Source organism: Vanellus vanellus, assembly GCF_965231255.1.
Source record: "Vanellus vanellus genome assembly, chromosome: 1".
Classification (NCBI taxonomy): Eukaryota; Metazoa; Chordata; class Aves; order Charadriiformes; family Charadriidae; genus Vanellus; species Vanellus vanellus.
This window is the reverse complement of record NC_138905.1, coordinates 218,304,628-218,324,496: the sequence shown is the minus strand read 5'-3', so window position 1 is coordinate 218,324,496 and position 19,869 is coordinate 218,304,628. Positions and strand designations below refer to the sequence as shown.

At 43.8% G+C, this 19,869-nt stretch overlaps 1 protein-coding gene across 3 annotated transcripts in view; it reads right to left on the bottom strand.

Moving 5' to 3' along the window:
• The window catches only part of TENM4 (teneurin transmembrane protein 4), a gene marked incomplete at both ends in the record, with an annotated part of 373,229 nt that overhangs the window by 41,363 nt on the left and 311,997 nt on the right, over positions 1 to 19,869 (bottom strand). For all 3 annotated transcript variants that reach the window (XM_082491556.1, XM_082491557.1, XM_082491558.1), the window contains 3 exons: positions 4,823 to 5,700; positions 9,387 to 9,541; positions 18,413 to 18,645. In XM_082491556.1, the coding sequence (XP_082347682.1) occupies positions 4,823 to 5,700; positions 9,387 to 9,541; positions 18,413 to 18,645 (1,266 nt within the window). The remainder of the gene's footprint in view (positions 1 to 4,822; positions 5,701 to 9,386; positions 9,542 to 18,412; positions 18,646 to 19,869) is intronic.

Below are 19,869 nucleotides of genomic sequence, written 5' to 3'. Positions count from 1 at the left end.
TTTAATCCAGTTACTGGACAAGCTGAGCTGCATTGCATTAATTGACAGCGAATGTCAAGCCCTCTGCAGAAGCAGAGAAGGTCTATATAATGCTAAAACCCTCAAAGAAGTCCCAGATAGGCCTTTGGGGACAGGCTAATTACTGCAGGGAGCTAAGTTTCACTCTTAGAGAAACCACACATCATTATATACTGAACCTTACTCAGCGCTAAACCCAGTAAAGCAGGATTGTTACGGCGGGCTTTGGTGTGGGATGCGTGAGAGGAGGAGCTGTAAGCGCCGTGAGCATGTCTGCCACCACCTGAAGACAGCACCTGTCTCCTTCCCCTACAGAAAGGAAGGGACAACGTGCCAGCCCAGCCTGAAGCCTTGGAGGATCCGGATTTCCTGCTGTGCCCTGAAGATATACCTCCAGTACTGCGTCAACGTATCCCACCTCCTTCTCTCCTCTCCAGAGTCACACCAATGTGCCCACGTGTCACAGCCCTCCGCAGCCTTATGATAAAGGCCGGGAAATGCCCCGGTGAGAGCAACAACTGAAGGAGAACCGGAGATGCTGGACATGTACACATGTAGCGTTGCCACTCTTGCAACACCTTTGCTCTTTCATGTTGGGTGTCTGGTTTATGGTCCTCTGCAGACAGTCAGGTAAAGGTAAATCTTAGAAGGATGGTCTTCATGGGCCCACTGGTGCAGTGTAAACTTGCCAGCTGGATTTACGTTCACTCTTAACTTTTTAAACAGTGGTGTCCACCCTGCCCTAACACATAAACAACTACTATGTGCTGTGAGAAACATGAAGCTTTTCCCCAGAGTCAGATTTGATGTCTTTATTTCCTCGGCCACGAGCGAAACAGAAATATGAGCTTCACCTTCCCCCTCTGCCAGGACTGAAAACTACTCAGAGCACCTTCTAGCTGCTCACAGGATTTCTTTAAATCACTTAAACTTCCCCGATGTAAGTTTCCTGATGTTCTGATACAGAAACCTATAACCTGAAGGTATTGAATGCTGATTTGGTTTACACCATCTTCTTTGGCTTCTTGGATACCAAGGAACTTGGATTTCGTCCTGCCACACCTGCAGTCATCCCTGAAGTTTGTGTTTGACTCATGCACATCTGGTGAGAACATATCTTATGGGAGGCACCCAGAGTCATGATCTAAGATACCAGGAAACAGAGAATAAAAATATACCGCTTCTCATGGTTGGTCACTCTACCGGGTAGGTGATCTCAGCCTTAAAAAAATCACACCTTCCTGACAACTTGAATGTCTCTAGCTTTGCTTTCCAGCCCCTTCCCCTTCTCAAGCCTTCCTCTGATAGATTAAGAGTCCCTCTGTAAGTGACAGTTTTGTGCTGACATGCTGTGGTCTAGACACTTCCCAGTCTTCTTCGTGCTAAGATAAATAGATCAAGACTTAGTTCTCCAGCATAAAGCACTTTCTCCCCACGAATGCATTTTGGTAGTGTTTTGCTGCACAGCTTTCAATTTTCACTGTCATTCATAACTTGCAAACATCAGGACTGACAGTATTAGTCTCATCAATGCTGTACGGGGACAAAATCAGCTTCCTGTTATCCACTACAAGTGGAGTGGGATGAGTAAAAGTATTCATTTTGTTTGTCCATCCAAGCAACAAGTTAGAGAGATTTGCCATGGAATTATGCGGAGACCACACTGAACGGCTTGATGCTTCACTCACTACAACCCATGAGAGTTTGTTCAGCCCCGTTCTTTAAATTTGACCTGTTACATGTTTACCCTGGCATCAGACTGTGAAAGAATTTATTTTGTTTAAATCAAACCTACTATATCAAGCAATCTAAGTATCTCACCTTTATTTACTAACCTTCTCATTTTATCAGTTCTGATTTTGTTTTTCCAGATTCTGCATGCAAAACCTGGGTAGAATCAATCCATGCCAATTCACCCCAGAAAAACCCCTTGGGTCATTCCCCATTGCCAATCACCTTTTGAGATCTATCAATCACAGAGCAAGTTCTTGAGCCATTTCATATGTACTTTTCACAGCTGAGAAGAAGAGCAGATTGATCTGCTTTCCAAGTCCATAGCAGAGAGGTTAGGATAGGATCAGATAGGACAGGACAGGATAGGACAGCATAGGATAGGATAGGGTAGGTAGCATAGGATAGGGTAGGGTAGGTAGGATAAGATAGGGTAGGGTAGGGTGGGGTGGACAGGACAGGACAGGACAGGACAGGACAGGATAGGATAGGATAGGATAGGATAGGATAGGATAGGATAGGATAGGATAGAATAGTAGGGTAGGGTGAGATGAGATAGGATTGGTAGGATAGGATGGATAGGGTAGGATAGGGTAGGGTAGGGTAGGATAAGGTAAGGTAGGATAAGGTAAAGTAGGATAAGGTAAGATAGGATAGGATAGGATAGGATAGGATAGGATAGGATAGGATAGGATAGGATAGGATAGGGTAGGGTAAGGTAGGGTAGGGTAGGGTAGGGTAGGGTAGGGTAGGGTAGGGTAGGGTAGGGTAGGGTAGAATGGATAGAATAGGATAGGGTAGAGTAGGGTAGGGTAGGATAGGGTAGGGTAGGGCAGGATGAAAAGTGACAGTCTCCAATTTAAGCAAGGAATGTTTAGACTGAGAATATAAAAAAGCTTTCTACCAATAACAATGAGATAGGTAAATACATTGTTATCACTAGCAATATTTATGAATAACTTAGATGACTTTGATATAGACTACATTTTGTAGACCAAATTGTAGATATCTGCAATGTAAACACCCGTATCGCGCTAATCATTCTGGACCACCTTTACAGACAGAAACTTTCAGAATATACCTCGTTTCATCTCATCCTAAAGCAGATACCTGACATAACTCATAAGAAACTCACCTTGAAAGTGCCTGTTTCTTTCCCCTGCCTATATAGGGAGGCTGAGGCAACTAATTCAGATATAGACTTTTACCCTGTAGTTGTATAAAGTTGCATCAGAACCTGTCAGGAACAGTTAAATAGAGATAACTGATCACAGGTTTGGATGAGATATCTCTGAAGACACATTCCCAATTCTATTTTCAGTGATGCTGCGCTATCACATAGTGCTGACTTGCTCAAGTCAAGATTTCCATAGTCTAACCACTGGAGAATACTGTCTTCCATTTAGCTCTAAAAAGCTTTCTTATGACTCTTCTGAAGTGCATAAAAGGACCAGAATGATGACTTTCACAAACGCTCTATTTTGTTGGATAGCACGAAATAATGGATCACTGTTATAAATATATCCACAGAGTAAGTTGGATTTTAGCTTCTGTCTCATTTTATCTCCTTTATATTTTCAGTCGCACTTTTAAATAAAAGATTATGTTTGAGGTATAAATCTGACAATTATTAGCTGTAGTGTTTAGTTTGCCTCACTGTCCATGGCTACATCTGTTTTCAAGCACAGGAACTATTGGGTTCTTTGCAAAAAGAAAATATCTCCTTGATTTAGCACAATGGTCCCGACAATATAACCACCTTCCACTCCTATAGAGAACCCCCCCTCTTTCCTCCCTAAAGCCTCCCTAAAGTAAATTCGATGTAAGAGATGGAAGGGCATTAACTTTGATTCACGGAGGAATATTGCTGCAGTAATTGCAAGCAGAACGTTGATGGAATGCAAATAACCTTTCAAAAGATTCATCACAGAGTTTCCATCAGTTCTTTTTGAGGCAGGAGCGGTAAGAGTGAGCGCTGAGCAAAGAAATTTGAAACTGGGCCTGGAACACTTTAAAGAAAGAACCAAAGCAACTGCATGGCAAACATAAATACATGGGTTTAGCCAGCTCTCCTGCCCCAACTCTCTTTTTTTTTTTAACAGTTTGTTTTTCTTTGTAATCTTGGGAACTGTCTATTCTAGCCAAATTGGACTCTTACAATGGGTCTAATATTATTGTAGCTGAACACTTCCATGTAACCATTCAAACCATATGGGGAATTATGCACTAAAAGGAGCGTTTCAAAAAGGCTGAACGCGAAAATAAAAATGGAACTAAGGAAGAGGGAGGGGAAAGGGTTCTCAACAGGAGGATGAATTTGCAGACCATCCTTCTAGATGCCCTTCATTCAGTTATCTACCTTTTTCCTATTTGATATCAGAAGTGTTGTCTTCATGGAATCTATAAGCAGGCAATTGCTGACAGTAATACGAAAAACATCAGTTCACTGCCATCTCCCGGTTTTTCAATGCATCCTGTCTTCTCTCAGCTCAAAACCTCCTTGGGGCTGGGATGGTCTCGAACATCCCTGAGACTATTTTTAAAGCTTAGCGAGGCCAGTTACAACAACAGAAACCGAGCAGCCTGTTAATTACAGAATTGTTTTCTGAGCAAGCTGTCATTAGTCATTGCCAGTTGTCATTCTACATCAGCCATTTCAAACAAGCTCAAAAAAGACACTGCAGCACAGGAAGCAGGTGAAAAGCCGCAAAAAAAAAAAAAAAAAAAGAGGATCTGACGGAACTTCCAAGGTTTTCAAAGCCAAGCAAAATTCTCTGACGTGCAGCCTAAATCCCCAGTTCCAACTACAGTTGAGGAGAACCAGGTGTCCAAACTACTTAGCCGATTTAGAAAAACTCAGCAGAAACTCTGTCTGACTCTTGACTCGGTAGAGGGAGCTTATTCAAACTCTAATGCACTTCTAGTACAAAGTGTTCGTGTGAGATCTAATATTCTCTGTTCTGGCCATTTTATTTGGGCAATAATTCTGTTCAGGGAATTAAATTTTATCAATCTTGCCTGGTTCAGAGAACACAGAATGAAGTCAGCAGCACAATATTTATAATATACTTACTCATAAAATGTTGTCCAACCGTTTTCATTGCTTTTGGTGGCAAGGAGACCGGAGTTGCCATGATACGTCATCATGGCCACTTCATGCCCCTGTGTTGTTACACTCTTGAGTGCGCTGTTGGTACCAATTGTCACCCAGTAGACTTGGCCATCGGGGACCACCAGCCAGAGGGGCATCCCTGTGGAATCTCTTCGGATATTGACTAAGTTGCCATTATTATCAGTGATCAGGGTTATATCTCCATCTCCGGAATAAGTAAAATTGTAAAGATAATCTCCAGTGGTAAGGCTCTGAGTATAAAGGTGCTTACCACTGGTGTCAAACAAGTAGAGTTCCTGGTCTATGGGTGAGGATAACTCATACAGATTTTGCGTGTTGAGGAATGGTTTGTTTTTCCGAATAAAGCGGATTCGTATATTTCCAAGATCGGCGACATACAGCTCCCCATCCGCACACACCGCAAGGGAGGACGGCGCATTGAGTTTGGCATCCTTGGCGTAGCCATCGTCTCCCGAGAAGCAGTCACAGTTAGCATCATTCTTGCAGTCACAGCTGCTTGGCGCACCGGCAACGAGAGAAATCTCTCCATTGGTGGTGACCTGCCTGATGCGGTTGATCTTTTTCTCATCAGTCTCAGCGATGTACAAGACCCCATTATGCGAGACGGCCAAGGCGGTAGCGGACTCCAGGGTGGCGTGGATTGCCACCTTGCTAAGGAGAAAGTGATCCATGCCCGGCACCTGGCAATGCATGGGCCGCCCCGCCACGATGCGCACTTGGTGGTTCTCAGATATCTGTAACACAACGTTATTGTCGAGGACGTACAGCGAATTGTCCATCGGATTGACGGCCAGATCCGTGGGCCATTCTAGACGAACCTTAATGGTAAAACAACACAAGGAAATTATTATAGCAAGACCCTTTTTCACTGCATGATTGCTACAAATCAATCGCAACGAGGGTGTTTCAACATGGATTAGAGGGAGAAAGGGTAAAAGAAACGCAACTAATTATTACTGCTTGATACGGTGGCCATAGAGGACACAACTCTGGTGTGAGTGAGGGGGCTGAGCTCACTGTCACATGAGGGAGACACACGTGGACACCCACACTCTGCATTGCAGCAGTGGTGGGAGCCGGGTGATGGGCAGAGGTTGACCCTCTTCAGCTCTTGTTCTGTACCATGGCTTCTCTCTGCTTCTCCACCTTGGTGTGAGGGGTCAGGGGCTGTGGGAAGGGGCATCAGTGCCCAGGGAACGCAGCAGTAAACAAGAAGACCCAAAGATTCAAGTGGAATTTCCCCTCGCCATGCTCTTTAATTGATGGAGCCTGGACCTAATTCCCGGGACTGGGAATTTTGTTGTGTGAAGTGCTGTAAAATCAGTCAGACAAAACAATCATCCTTTTACTAAAGGATTTTCCAGACAAGTGGCACAGCTCCTCTGGGTAAATTACAAGGAGGGATAGACACAAAACTGGCAGCTGTGTCAGCATGTGTACATGTCTAAGTTATAACCACCTATTTTCTGCCTGACGCTGCAAAAATGCAAAATAGCAACTCACAAGAAATTCAGGCAGTTTCAATTCGTGGAACAAAACACTTGTGTCTTCACAGTGGTTTTCACATTTTTTTTTTTAGCATAATGGAAGAATGGGCTCAAGTAATAGTGACACATCACAGTTCTACACTGATAATCCTCAGAAACTGAAAAAGTGACTGGTAACACCATAAGTGAGTGAGCACTAACAGGTCTCTGTTTCCAGCTCTACTTCTGCAATAAACTGTCTTTTTGAGTGAGTCTACTCTTTTTGTTGCCACACCTAAGAAAAGTTTACCAACAGAACTCAGGGTAATTTAATTTTTTTAATGAAGAACTGTAAAGGGTGCATTCTCTGATTATTTTATTTTACTTCAGGTTTATATAGAAAAATAAAGTCAATGTTGCGCTGACGGGAACCAACCAATGCTTAGATGTTTTCCTAATGGTGCATCTTCCCCATAGTAGAGGTGTGAAGGGTGACTGGAAATGAACAACTGTGAAGAATGCTCTTGGTCACCTCCAGCCAGGCTTTTAAATAGATTTTCAACCAGTTAGAAAGAATAGCTATTCTGGTTGTATACTCCCTTTCAGGCAGCCGGACAACTCTATGTTAGAGCAGATGGACTTCATACCTAGCGGTTAACTGAGAAGCTGGCCACTTTGTGCCATTTTCCCTGCACCCGTGAGTTTTTTTCCTCTGTACCCAAACACATGATGTGCCGTGACTGAGAGCTCCGGGATGCGGGCACACTCAAAGCTGTGCAATTCCAGGATCTCCCTGCTTCTTTCTTTCAAACCTTCCTCTCCACACCATCTATCTCAGTTGCTGCTGCTTCTCATTTGTCTGAGGTGGCCAAGTTCGAGGGGGTATTTTGTATCTGTAAGGTGGCACTCTTATTGGAAGGAGGAGGCTCAAGTCCAGCAAACCATCTGTCACTGTGCTTTTATTGAAAACCAAGAACAAGAAGAGACCAGGTAAGCTCGAGAGGCACACAGGAGCTTCCTACTTTTAAAGCCTCTAGTTGAAGATCTCTGCCACAGGCGTGCTTTACTTTTGATGCTTCTATTAATGTTTAAATCCCTTTTCAACTTTGTTTTTTTTTTTTTTTTTAAGTACATCGGATGCAAAGTGTTTAGTTTATTGTGCCTTCTAATGGCTGGGCTTGTGAAACTTAATTTTCATGGCGAAGCAGTGTGCTGAGCTCTGCCTAGACTGGTTCTCTGTTTGCAAAATTTCCTTCCTTTTCTCAGCTCCTGGCCTATTTTAACCCTTCCTGTAGTAAAACATTATAGCCTGTGGTTTTCTCTTTAATAATGCATGCCTCCATCCCTTCCAGTGGTCTTTAAGCTCCGCAGCCTTGAGTTAGCATCAAGAGCTGAGTTTATTCTGAACTGACAAGGGAATTTTCAATTTCTTAAAAACCATTCCTTGTCAACATCGGCAGCTAAATATTTCATGTCCTCATGTCCCAGGGAGCCTCAGGGACCTGACAGAAAAGACCCTTCGAGTCACTGTAGATGATGAAAAGCTACTTCCCAAGCTGTTTTTTTTTTTTTTTTTTTTTTTTTGCCTGGTTTGGGTTGCTTTTTTTTGTTTTTTTTTTTTTTTTTTTTTTAATTAAATTTGTCTTTGGTGCATTTGTTCAGTACAGTAGTGGTTAATCTGCCCAACACAGTACAGGTTAATCTAAAAATGTCTCCTGTCATTTTATGAAATGAAAGAGTCTTCAGGTGATACATTTTAGCTCATCTCTGAAGTCTCTAAACGTGACATTGGTAAACATATAAGGCCACAACATGCAAGAAAATAATTTTTACAGCCTGAATCGACAATAGTCTTGTTTTAACTGCCCCGAAATTCAGATAAAGAAAAAACTATGCCTGTAAGATGAGAAACGTACTACAAGGTGGCCTTTAACCAGCAAAATTTGCTTCTATAGAAGGCATGAGAGCTTTTAAACTCATAATTTCAGCTTGTTCATAAATTGAGGACAGTGGGAACCAGTTGCAAAGAAGCAAAAATAATCTTTTCAAATTAGAGGGGAAAAACAAGAAGAACAGATTCCATACGGGAGCACAGAAATTATCTAGGTAGTTACAGAAAGGAAACCCCATTGACATCTATTGTGGCCGAATAACAGTATTCAGCCCTCCAGCTATGATCTATATTTTCGTAGGGGAGGGCAGCGTTCCTGCAGCCGGGCAAACGACAAGCAGCACAAAGGTTTCAAAGGACACCATCTCTAAACTGGCACAATTTGACAGGTTGGCCAGTGCCCCACAAAATCGAGTGCTGGGCCGTAACAGATTTCTCTTCTGCGCCATCCAGAAGTAAAGCAATCATCACACTGCGATTTCTTTATCTCATTTTATTTTTTTCCCCCCTCTCTCCACCTTTGAGCAGCAGGACTTAAAAGCCCAGCGTGATGGTAGCTGCAACCAATTTGCAATCTGATGCAATTCAAGATTCTTGTTTTCCTGCTGTTGCTAATTTTGGCACCACAGCCTCCAATCAGTATTTCCTAGATGCTAATTTGATTCAGGTCTAAAATTGTGCTGGGACGAATTAGGATGGGGGCGAAGCAAAGAAAAAAACCCCATGTTTAGCCAAGTTGTTATAACAGAGCATGGCATATAGCACTACTAACATGAGTACTGCTGCCTGGTCTTTTTTAGTTTAAAGCAACTAGTTTCTTGAGAACCGAGCCTAATGAAACCTGCCTTCCCATGAATCTGTGCCTCCTAGCTGCTCCAGAGCTCTGAAAGAAGTTTCTTCTGTGGCTGGGTCATCTTTGAAATCTCTCTCCCCGGAGATCTCTGAGTTGGGTCAGTTAGGTCTTTCCTTCGGTCATTATAGGATCTTTCTCTTTGACCCAGTCATTTTGATACCACAAAACACGTAGAGATTTAGTTCTCCTTGAGCCCTTACCTCTTTGTCACACCCAGCGAGGCACACAGACATGCAGATAGGGTGAAGGCACAGGCTTCTATTCTGTAGAAACCCAACTGAAACATTGTCTTACCTGAGAAATGTCCATGACAGAGTCACAGCTGAGAGGCCGAGCAGATGTCAAATCATTGGAACCCAACACAGTTGAGATGATCCCATTCTGATCGATCCGCCTGATCATAGTGCCATCCACAAAGTAAATCAGCCCAAACTTGTCCACGGTGATGCCTGGGGAGGGAAAAAGCGAGACAGTCAGAAAGGAACGGTGACCTGACAACGATGAGATGAATGGAAGACGACGTCTGGTTTGACGCTCATACAAGAGTAAGACCGCCAGTTTGGTGGGGAGTAATATATTTTATGGCATTCAAAAGGGATGAGATGAGAGTTGGACATGTGGGAGTCCTGGTTATCAGGGGCTTTGAACTGGCCCCATTCCACGGAAGGCACTTCCAACTGGCACATGGTGCAATTTAGAAATCCCTGCTCGCTTCTGGAAAAGGGCATGGCATTCGGTGAACCGCTGAAAGGAAAACGTTCTCTAATAACTACGTGTCCTGCATGTTCAGAAACACGGTGTTTTTGCCCAGGGTATGAATATTAAGCTGTGCCCATGAAAAGGTTACCCTGGTGAATCTTTCAGAAATGGTGATGAAAAGGCTGCAAAAGATCCATCAGCTCAATCAAATTCCAGATGGATAAATGTGGAAGGGTTTTTCCTAGGATGATCCTACTAATCTATGGTATTTCAGCTGTTTCTGAACTCTGCTTGGTGATTCATTTCATTGTCCAAACCTCCTTTGTAGACATACTCCCGTCAGTGGATTTGAGGTCGGCTGACAACAGTTACAGACTGCTGACTCCTGTTTCCTCACCTGCAGGTATGTGCTGTTTCCCTTCCCCCGAAGCATCATAGCTCAAGTATTTGTTATGTTAGCACAACCTCCTTTAATCCTCTTTATCCCAGGCTAGCTCTACTCTGCATCTTCCATCAGAGGATTTCATAGCGCTTTACGCTTACTAATTAGACCTCATAGCAGTCTGTGAGTGTGATCATCCTAATTTTACATATCGGGAAAATAACAGATAAAGCAATTTTCACAAGGTCACAGAGAAAGTCCATGACTAAGGCAGGAATAAGAAGTTAAGGGCCCCATTCAGCTCTTTTTTATGCGAGTATAAATTAAAAATAACTCCGCAGATACTAATAGAGTCATCCATCTCATCTACCCTACGGTGGCAGAATGCCGCTCAGCATAATATTTGAGTGTCTTAAAGACATTACAAGGATGTGAAGGAACAGTAAAAGAATGTAGAAGCCTGTAACACCCTCTTCCATGCAAGTGAAAATTCCGCTTGAATATATGAATATATGAATATTAGGATCTTCCTGTTTGGTTTCTTTCGCTAGCAGGGTACCGATCGCTTGGCAAAAAGCAGACATCGGCACGGATCATCCAAGCAAATATCTGGAGCTTTTCCAATGAGTGGAGAGACATACCCGCTTTTACGGTGCAACTCATATCACCCTAAAGCAGATATCCATCAGAGATTATATGAAGCCTTCCAGAAACACCTTTTCCTCCCCATTGACTATAAAAGGAGACTACAGTGAATACCTCCGAAGGAAACATTTATACTGTAGACAGATTAAATTAGTGACATGAATTCTCACTACAATGTTTTTTTGGCTGTCATCACAGTGACAGAAATGATGGAAAATCTGTTTCAGACAGAAAGCTTTGAGGATGTTTCTGAGAAACGATCAGATCTTGTGTTTCTCCAAAATGCCGTTTTGCAGCCAGATCCCCTCGTTTGAAACATTTACCCTCCGTCTTCATCCGCTGTGAGCTGTGCTGAGAAGTACAGATGCAGCAGTTCACAGATCAGAAATTTTAGACTTTCGCGTAGCAGGGACTAATCCCCTGATTGCTTTGGCAATTAAAATCGTGGCCTTCAGCCAGCGCTGTCGCTACTGCACGGGCTGGAAGCCACGGAGGTGGATGACACGTGGAAAAACATATCATATTGGGTCACGCAGAAATCCACAGAAGATAATCTAGCCCGCAAGTAACGGCAGGAAAACCTCAGGGCTAAGTCATTGTTTGAGAGAGAGAACAAACTTCTCCGTTGAGCTGAGGTAAAGGAAGGGATTCAGACAGGGTTGCAAACTGTTGCTTCAAAGTCGCTGAGGAGTCAGGGAACTCGTGTTTCAGCTCGCTGAGTTCAACCGGAGCTGTGTATTTTCGCTAGGAGGTAAAACCAGCATTGCCCTTAGTTCTTTGTAGGATCTCCCTGTCTGAAGGGCATCATTTTGCCCTGGATTGGGTATTCGACCCTCAGAGCAGTGAGGTTTCAGAACAGCCTCCAGGGCAGCGCGGAAAAAAATTACTTGCTGCTTTTAAGATGAAGTTCATTAATTTTGGAGAGGATTATATGACAGGGTTGCTGAGATAATGGATGACAGAATGAAATGACCCAAAAGATTGCTTCTAGTCCTACATTCCAATACCTGTGTTTAATTCATGCCAAGACAGGACTGATCTTTGCAGGACCACGAAACGAGAACCTTGAAGAGGAGCGGCAGGTACCTGCTGCACATCTGTACGCTACAGGAGAAGCCACAGCAGTGGTGTGGCTCCCGCCATACAATATAAACATATCGGTTGTATCTTCGCACTTTGTCAAAAGCTTGCAGAGGGATCGGGTGGTACAAGCATCACTATCTCACTGGCATCCATGGCTTTCGGGGAGTTGTCTTTACCTGCCGTGAGATCTGTCAGCATTGTGCCCCTGTTGGTGGCCCAACGTTCAACGAGTCATCCAGGGTATTGGCACACGTCACCTGTCACTGGCATCTGCTGTTGAAAGTTACTGCTCCTCTCATTATTTTGCCCACCGAATGGCAAGTTCTGTAAAGTTTGTTGGTGTTTGCTTGACAACCAGGAATACAACTGAGCTCTTTAAGCAATACGGTAGACGTGCTTTTTCGGAAGAGGCACAATAGAAGGTTTAGTTGATCTTAATTGGCTTTTGTCAAACACAAGAGGCTCTTACCCATTCTCAGGTTCACAAGGAGTATTTTTCAGGGTGCCTGTCCATTAGCCCGTGTGACAGGCCAAAAGCCAGCGAAGGGTGGCAGGCTGGATAATGTGATTTTAAATGAGGCAGAATGTTCTCTCTTAGCTAGTTCCATATGGATTGGATTGGACTTATCAGCAGTGTGTGGTGACAGTCGCTCACGGTGCTCAGTGCCGAGGTCTGATGGCTGCTCTGATTAACCAGTTACAGTAATAATAACCTGTAGGTACCTCGGCTCTCAAGCCAGCTCTGATCAGTTGATAGAGCACAACTTTATTTTGCATTCCAGCTTAGACAAAGAGCTCGCACGCCCGAATAAATGAAAGCGGGATAGCAAAACTGCCACTTATCATCCTGCTCCAGGGCAATGCCATGTGCATGTGTTCTTATCACAGAGCACTCCTCTGCTTATCCCTCTTTCACAGAGGGTAAGCAATCTTGATTGCCTTGCATTTCCTACAATGTTCTGCGGGGTAACAGAGTTTTCAGTCTGTCAAAGCCTTAAATTCCCATTCGCACATGCCCCTCACACAGCAACGGCTCCAATCCCTTCCTGACTTTCACTGATTGTCTTGGAATCAAATCTAACTAGGAAAAGGAGCCCTGCTCTGCCACAAAGTGTCTTTGGATGAATGACTTGTGCGGAGAGGGGAAGAAGCATCTCGCGGTTTCTTCGCGGCAGATTGTAGAGGTTAGATTGGACCTTTCTGTGTTTGCTTTGCGATGATGGCACAGTTCCAGTGCTGGGAGCTGGCTCCTGCAAATGGGCACAGAAATGGGTAATTCACATGTTAGGCATGTAAAGCCAAAGGCCTTGGCTTGCTTTGGCAGAGGGCTCCTTTCGTGTTTCCATAGGAACATAAGGGAATTAACGATTTTCAGCATACATCTCGAAGTTCAGTCTCACAGTTGCTGAGAAAAAACATCTGCTGCCACTACCCAGGTAGCGTGGCAGATCCAAACTTTAAAGCTCGGAGATACGAAATACACATGCTATGAAATCATGCTGGTGCCTCTTGGATAGTCGGAGATGCCAAAAGAAACAAGGGCTCGTAGCACCCCGGGCATGACACCAGTGAGCTGTGCCGATAGAAAGCCGTGACACGATGACATTTGCATGAAATGTCAGGACCTTGTAGTGCGAGGACGTGACAGCACAACGTTACGCAGCAAATAGCTACTGGGACATGGTGGGATTGCCCTAGAAGGTAAACCACTAAAAGTGATTGCATTGCACTCTATTTCGAAAAAAAAAAAGGGGGAGGGGGGAAGTCTTTTAAGTAAAAACATAGGTGCTAAAGGAATCCAAGGTTGGAGCTTTCTTGTCTGGCTGGATGCCGAATGACTGAGTGATAAAATGGCCGATGAAAATCAATGTCAATAAGTACAGAGGAATTCACAGGAGAAGTAGTCCAACTACCCATACTCAATGACAAGCTGTAAAATAGCTCACAGGAAAAAGATTTCAGAATTCCTGTGAAAAGTCTTCTGCAAGGATCAGCTTTGAGCTCAGCAATGGTCAAGGAGGGAGCTAGAAGACAGGAATGGGTTAGGAAAGGCACAGAGAGAACAGCAAACAACGATCTGGACCCAAAAAGACCACACTTTTTCATGCCATGGCTAAAAAAAACCTGTGGAAAATATTAGCACAGGATGTCCGGAAGGAAAAAACTAAGTGTTCAAGGAGGTTTCTAGACAAATTGATGGTGGCATCTAAGCACAGGTCCAGATGCAACCTCTTCAGAAAGTGCCCCAAATGTCTATGAGTTGAATCTGGAGGGTTAGGGGGAAAAGGCCACTCTATGATTGCCCCTGGCCACAATAAGAGACATGATGTTTTGTTCAATCAGCCTCTGGTCACCCCTGAAATGGCTTTTACATTATTATTTGACAATAAAAATGTTAACAGATTGCAGAGGGTTGAGCTTCTTCTTTTAATTCTGTCGAACTCATGAACACTTCGTGAACACCTGAGATTTTGTTTACACATTCAGCAGGACACGGCGAAGGAAGCAATCTGTCCCCAAATTAATTACTTCACTTTGCATTGTTTTTGCGGTGCTAAATGAATGAGATGCCCCCTCCCCTCCACGTCCCTTCTTCCTATTGTGTCAGACTTGTCACCACAATCTCTCTTAATTGCAGGCTCCTTGGTAATTTCTCTGCCACAACATTTTCCCGAGGAGAACCACTGGTGAGTACTCAGATGAAAACAAATGCTCTGACAAGCTGGAGTTTTATTTTTTCTTTAGATTGCTTGTAGGAGAGGATCATTATTAGCAGATGATAATTAGAAAGTGGTAACACTTTAATTTGCACGGATATATTGAAATTCATTAGCATCTGAAAGCTTTGCTGTGCTCTGTGGCAAATGAATTGGAAGAATCAGACTGGTTCCTAATAGCTATGATAAATAGCCTGACCAAACAACTGCCACCACTATCGCATCTGTGGATCCAACGGTCCCGTATCTGTACAGCCTGCCTTCATCAGAGGAGCCAAAGACAGGGGAAAGGTGAAATTCCTGGGGTGGGTTTTATCCCTCCTAATGTCTTGCTGATCATCTAAAGGGAGTTGTCTCTCCTTCAGTGGAGAGAGACAAGAACCTCTATCCAGAAGGTACTTCAGATAAATGTATTGATAGGACAAGGGATAACAGGTCGGCACTGTAAGAAGGTAGATTTAGATTGGATATAAGGAAGAAATATTTTGTGACAAGAGTGGTGAGACTCTGGAACAGGTTGCCCAGAGAAGTTGTGGATGTCCCATTATTGGAAGTGTTCAAGGACAGGTTGGATGGGTCTATAAGCAACCCATGATAGTGGAAGGTGTCCCTGCCCATAGCAGGGAGGTTGGACTAGATGATCTTTGAAGGTCCCTTCCAACACAAACCATCCCGTGGTTCTATGTTTCTATGAAATTATCCACTCTGAACTCATTGGAGGTGAGCTGGGAACTGGAAGAAGTGATCAAAACTGTGGGGAAAAGGATGCTGCTCAGAAAGCGAAGAACCATTCTGAACGGTGTTAGCTGGGGCCGGGACATCATTATTCAGGCTATTGTCTCCAGGAGATCAGCACTCCCAGAACATGGTTCATCCCACACTGGACACGTACATTGGCATAGAATGAACCACCTTCAGGGTACCAGTTTCTTTCCACTGAGAAGAGAGCCAAATAATCTACTTAGACCAGATGCTTGATTGGTCCAAGAGGCTAAAGGGAGATGCAAAAGTAGATGTCGACACCTCATGACTGATTCTCCAGTCTTCATGAATTGCTGTTTTTCATCTGGCAGGACTGTATTCCCTCAGTATTTTCGAGCAAGCTGCAAATATCAGCTAATTAAAACACCATGAAAATGGAGGCGAGACCTTGTTTCCTTACAATTTTTGAACAAGTGCAAAGATGTCCTTAAAATACAGAAATCCTACTTCGCATGAAGTAATTATCTTTGGTCACAAAAATAGCTTTAGCCTTAAAAACTGAAATGAAATGAAGAGTGGTGATTCTTGAAGAACTGAACTTCCCAAGTCCTTCCCTGGCCAGCTGATATCTCTATAGCTACAGAATTGTTTTTTTAATTTCCTCTGACCACTCACTTCTGAGTGTTTATGCCCCTGCCATGATAGGGAAGCAGAGGGTAACTGGAGGACTACTGGTTACTTGTACAATAAATGATTTTTATTTTGAAGTATTATGAAACACAACCACACGAAGGAAGAGCATTTGCTGGATTTTTCTGCTGGAATGAACCGCCGTGAAGGTATAAACAACGCTGACATTACATTGTCAGTGTGAGTCTTCACTGTTAATCATTTATTGAGGCAAACGGGAAGTGAGTCACACCTGCCAAAGCTATTGTCTCAGCAGACTTTGCAAACTCAGGCTAGAACCAGACCAGGGAACACCGTTTACAAACTTTCCATTGGCAGTGTGGTCTTTCTGGAGTATTATTTTCTTGTTGCCATTTTGCTTCATGTCATTTCCTCTTTCACCCTCAATTTACTTCTATTTTGTGAAATTTCAGAGCTGTGAGGAGTGAATGCATGCATTTTGCTGTTATATGATTGAGGTGGAAGAGCAGCCTCCTGAGAGCTCGAATTGCCAAGAAGAAGGATTTCAGCGCTGAAAGCTTTGAACTCCAGAGCTCTGTCTCCCATAGCAAAGCAGAAACATAAGTCACCTTGCAACATCCACCATGTGGGGAAATGAATAATATTCCTCTTATGTTGTACAACGGAGAATGGAGGTCCAACAAAAGTTGTGGGTTGGTTTTGGTTTTGTTGTTTTTTTTTTTTCCCACTGGTTGAACATCAAAGCGGTGCAGAAAATTGGATTACAGATTTCTGGATTCCCTGATCTCATGACTCATCTGCTGGGCTGCCTGAATCTCTCTGCCCAAGTCACTGAATTTTCTTTTCGCTCAGCCCTCTCATTTCATTGAGGCAATTTCTACGCTGCAACCTGACCACAGGTAGCTGTTCCCTTGCCGCATCTGCCCCTCTGGCAATACTTTATCCCAATATAATGGTCACCTCACAGGTGTGTGGAGTGCTTGGAAATCATGCTAAGTCCTTTGAATATTATGAGGGTAGCAGTTTGGCTTTCAGTGCTTTTTGGCACAAAAGCAAGTCTCCCAAGGTATATTTTTCTGCATCCTGCCAGGAAACAACTGGCCGACACATAACAGAAAGAAAATCACAACTAGAGCTGACACAAAAGGTCACTAAATCAGTTTGGGTTTCTTGGATTCAGTAACAGTAATGTCATTTCTATGTCAAGAAAAATAACTTCCTGAGAAGTCTAGCCAAGAAGAGAAACAACGGGTCAGCTGTCTTCATCTTGCCTGCTCTTCGTGAAACAACCCAGGAAAAGATCCCCGGGGTTTGCTGAGGGGTTGCTTTACAAAGGGTTGGGACAGGCTTGGAACTGCTGTGGTGAGGAAGGAGGGAGCCACCACTCCCAGATGGAAGGAAAAAGGAAACCTGCCGCACATTGATGCCGAAGCCAAGAACCCATAAATAACTCCTCGCAATCCTAACAGCTGGGCAAGAAGACATACAACAGGCAAAAATGCCACATTTCTAAAAGCATTTCTGCATGGGCGCCCTTCTTGCCCCTCTTCACAAACACTGCAGAAGGTGTGTGCACCAACAGCATCTCCCATTTCGTCTCTATACCCGCTGTGTGGTTGTTATTTTTTTTTCCGAGAGGAGCTGTGGACAGCTGAGGGGAGCGACATCTTCCATATGCAGAGCTTGTTACCTTGAGACTGCCAGACTGAAGCCTTGGCTATGCACAGGACCGCATATGTCAGGCTAAACCTGTTTCGAACAATTTAGCTCACAGTCATGAAGGCTGTGTGACGCTTTTATTCTGATTTGCCTGTGCTTTTATCACATTAAGGAAGCTAATCAGCAGCCAGGTGAAGCCGTGCTGAATTAGACCATTCCCATATTGAAATCAGTATCCATCCCCCTATAGGATTTAAGCCTGATGCCATGATATATAATGTCAACGTACAGACCTTAATGTACGTATCTCTGAGCTGTACGCTGGTTTTATTGCTATTTTATATACATATAGCAATGCTTATAGAACTTTTTATTTTTTTAACGCCAAGAAAGCCTCATTGAAATGAACGGAAGTGAATCCAGTCCAGATTGGGAAGGACCAAACACCATTATTTGGTAAGGTGGAGTAGTGGCTAAGTGGATATAAAATTGACGGGTGGTTTTACTGTGTTGCCTTTTGGCGTGCCCATCACTACGCCCCTCTGGTTTGGCACTCCTCCCAGCTGCCTCAATATGAAGAACCAGGATGGGCTGAGGGTGAGACATACCCGCTTATTTCCAGTGGCGAGCCCTTAGGATGTGTTTGTGGGTTGACTGGGGGAGGCTTGCAAGATCTGAGGGCATTTTCTGAATTGGAGAGGAGAACAGTCTCCAGCATGCCTAAATAAGCCCCTTTAAAAGAGACCACTTTAAAAAAGCCTGTGGAAAAGAAGCAGTCTCACCCCTGGGATTTGTAAGGGTAGCATCAGTGCCTTTGCCTCCATCTCCGCAGCGGGTATCATCGAACGGGAGGCACTGATCCCCGGTTCCAGCCAAGACCTCTGAATTCTTCACAATGTCTTTCACTGACGTGGTCGACTTGATTTTATAGATACGTCGGCTGTTGGTGTCGGAGAGGTAGATGGAGCCGGTGATTGGATCTGTGGTCAAGTAATACTTATGAGCTGGGCTGTGGCTGAAAAACAAGGGTATGAGGTTATTATTATTTTGGTTGATTTGTTTCCTTAAGTCAACAGGCAATGCAAGCACTTTAGAGAATAAAAATGCACGGGGCACACAGACCGGGAAAGTGAAGCAGTGCTGTGTTTGACAATGTTAGTACCCGGCGTGTTACAGCGCAGGATCCTGAGCTATATCTGTTCCCAGTCGCTGTGCCTGGGGTGCTCTCTGGCATGGAGAGAAGTTACCAAAGGAAAGGGCTCGCTGGCCTGAGCCAAAATCACGCCGGGAACTACTACAGGTTGAGTCCCAGTGCCTGAGCGTGCTTAATTTCCTTAATATAGATGTAGTCCTGAAACTGGGGTTAGTGCCATGCCAGAAAGTGAAGGGAAAGCACAGTACACCCAAAAGCAGACTCCCAAGTAAAAAGCACTCGAAGATAAACTCCTGAAGATCAAGGCTTATCTGGTGCTCTTCCTGACTCCAGCAAAGACCCCAGAGTCCTCTCCTGCCCTTGTGGAGATTAGGGGAAGTCCTGCCTCTGAATTTCAGCTGGACCTCGATGTAGAAAGAAACAAAATGGTCCTTAGAGTGTCACATTTTGCCCTAAGTAAAACATGAACCAGGAGGAGGGCTGAGGAACCCAAACGTCAGTCCCCTGTTAAATCCCGTTCACCCACTGCTTCCTCGAAAACTAGAGAGGCTGGCTGAGAAACTGGGGTGAGCAGACAGAAAGATAACGTTTTTAGCTCCATGACTACAACACCAAATGAGCCCAAGACTGAAGAAATGAATAAACGAGCATCCACTTTATGGAAACCATTTGGTGGGACTGGCCAGAAAAAACAATCAGATTAATTTAGACACAATTAAAAAAAAAATTTCTTTCAAGGATTCTATCTGTAGTTTAATATAGATATTAAACATTAACTTCTTCATTAAAATTAAGTGTTTCCTACTAGCGGGTATTGAGCTGCACCTCTTCTAAGCCTGAAACCAACAGATTTAACTTGTACCACCTGCTGCCTGAACACAGGGCTGCTTCCTTCCAAGAAAGGCTAAGTAGTAATTAGAACAAGCAGGAAAAAGTTTCTGCTTTTCTCCAGAACACCTTCAAGCTGTCCAAACTCATCAGGTCCCAAGAATCCATAATAAACCTATGGGCCATAGTTCACAATTTTGCACTTAATGGAATCATTCCAGGAGAAGCTGGTTAGAAACCTCAGCATCGATCACAGTT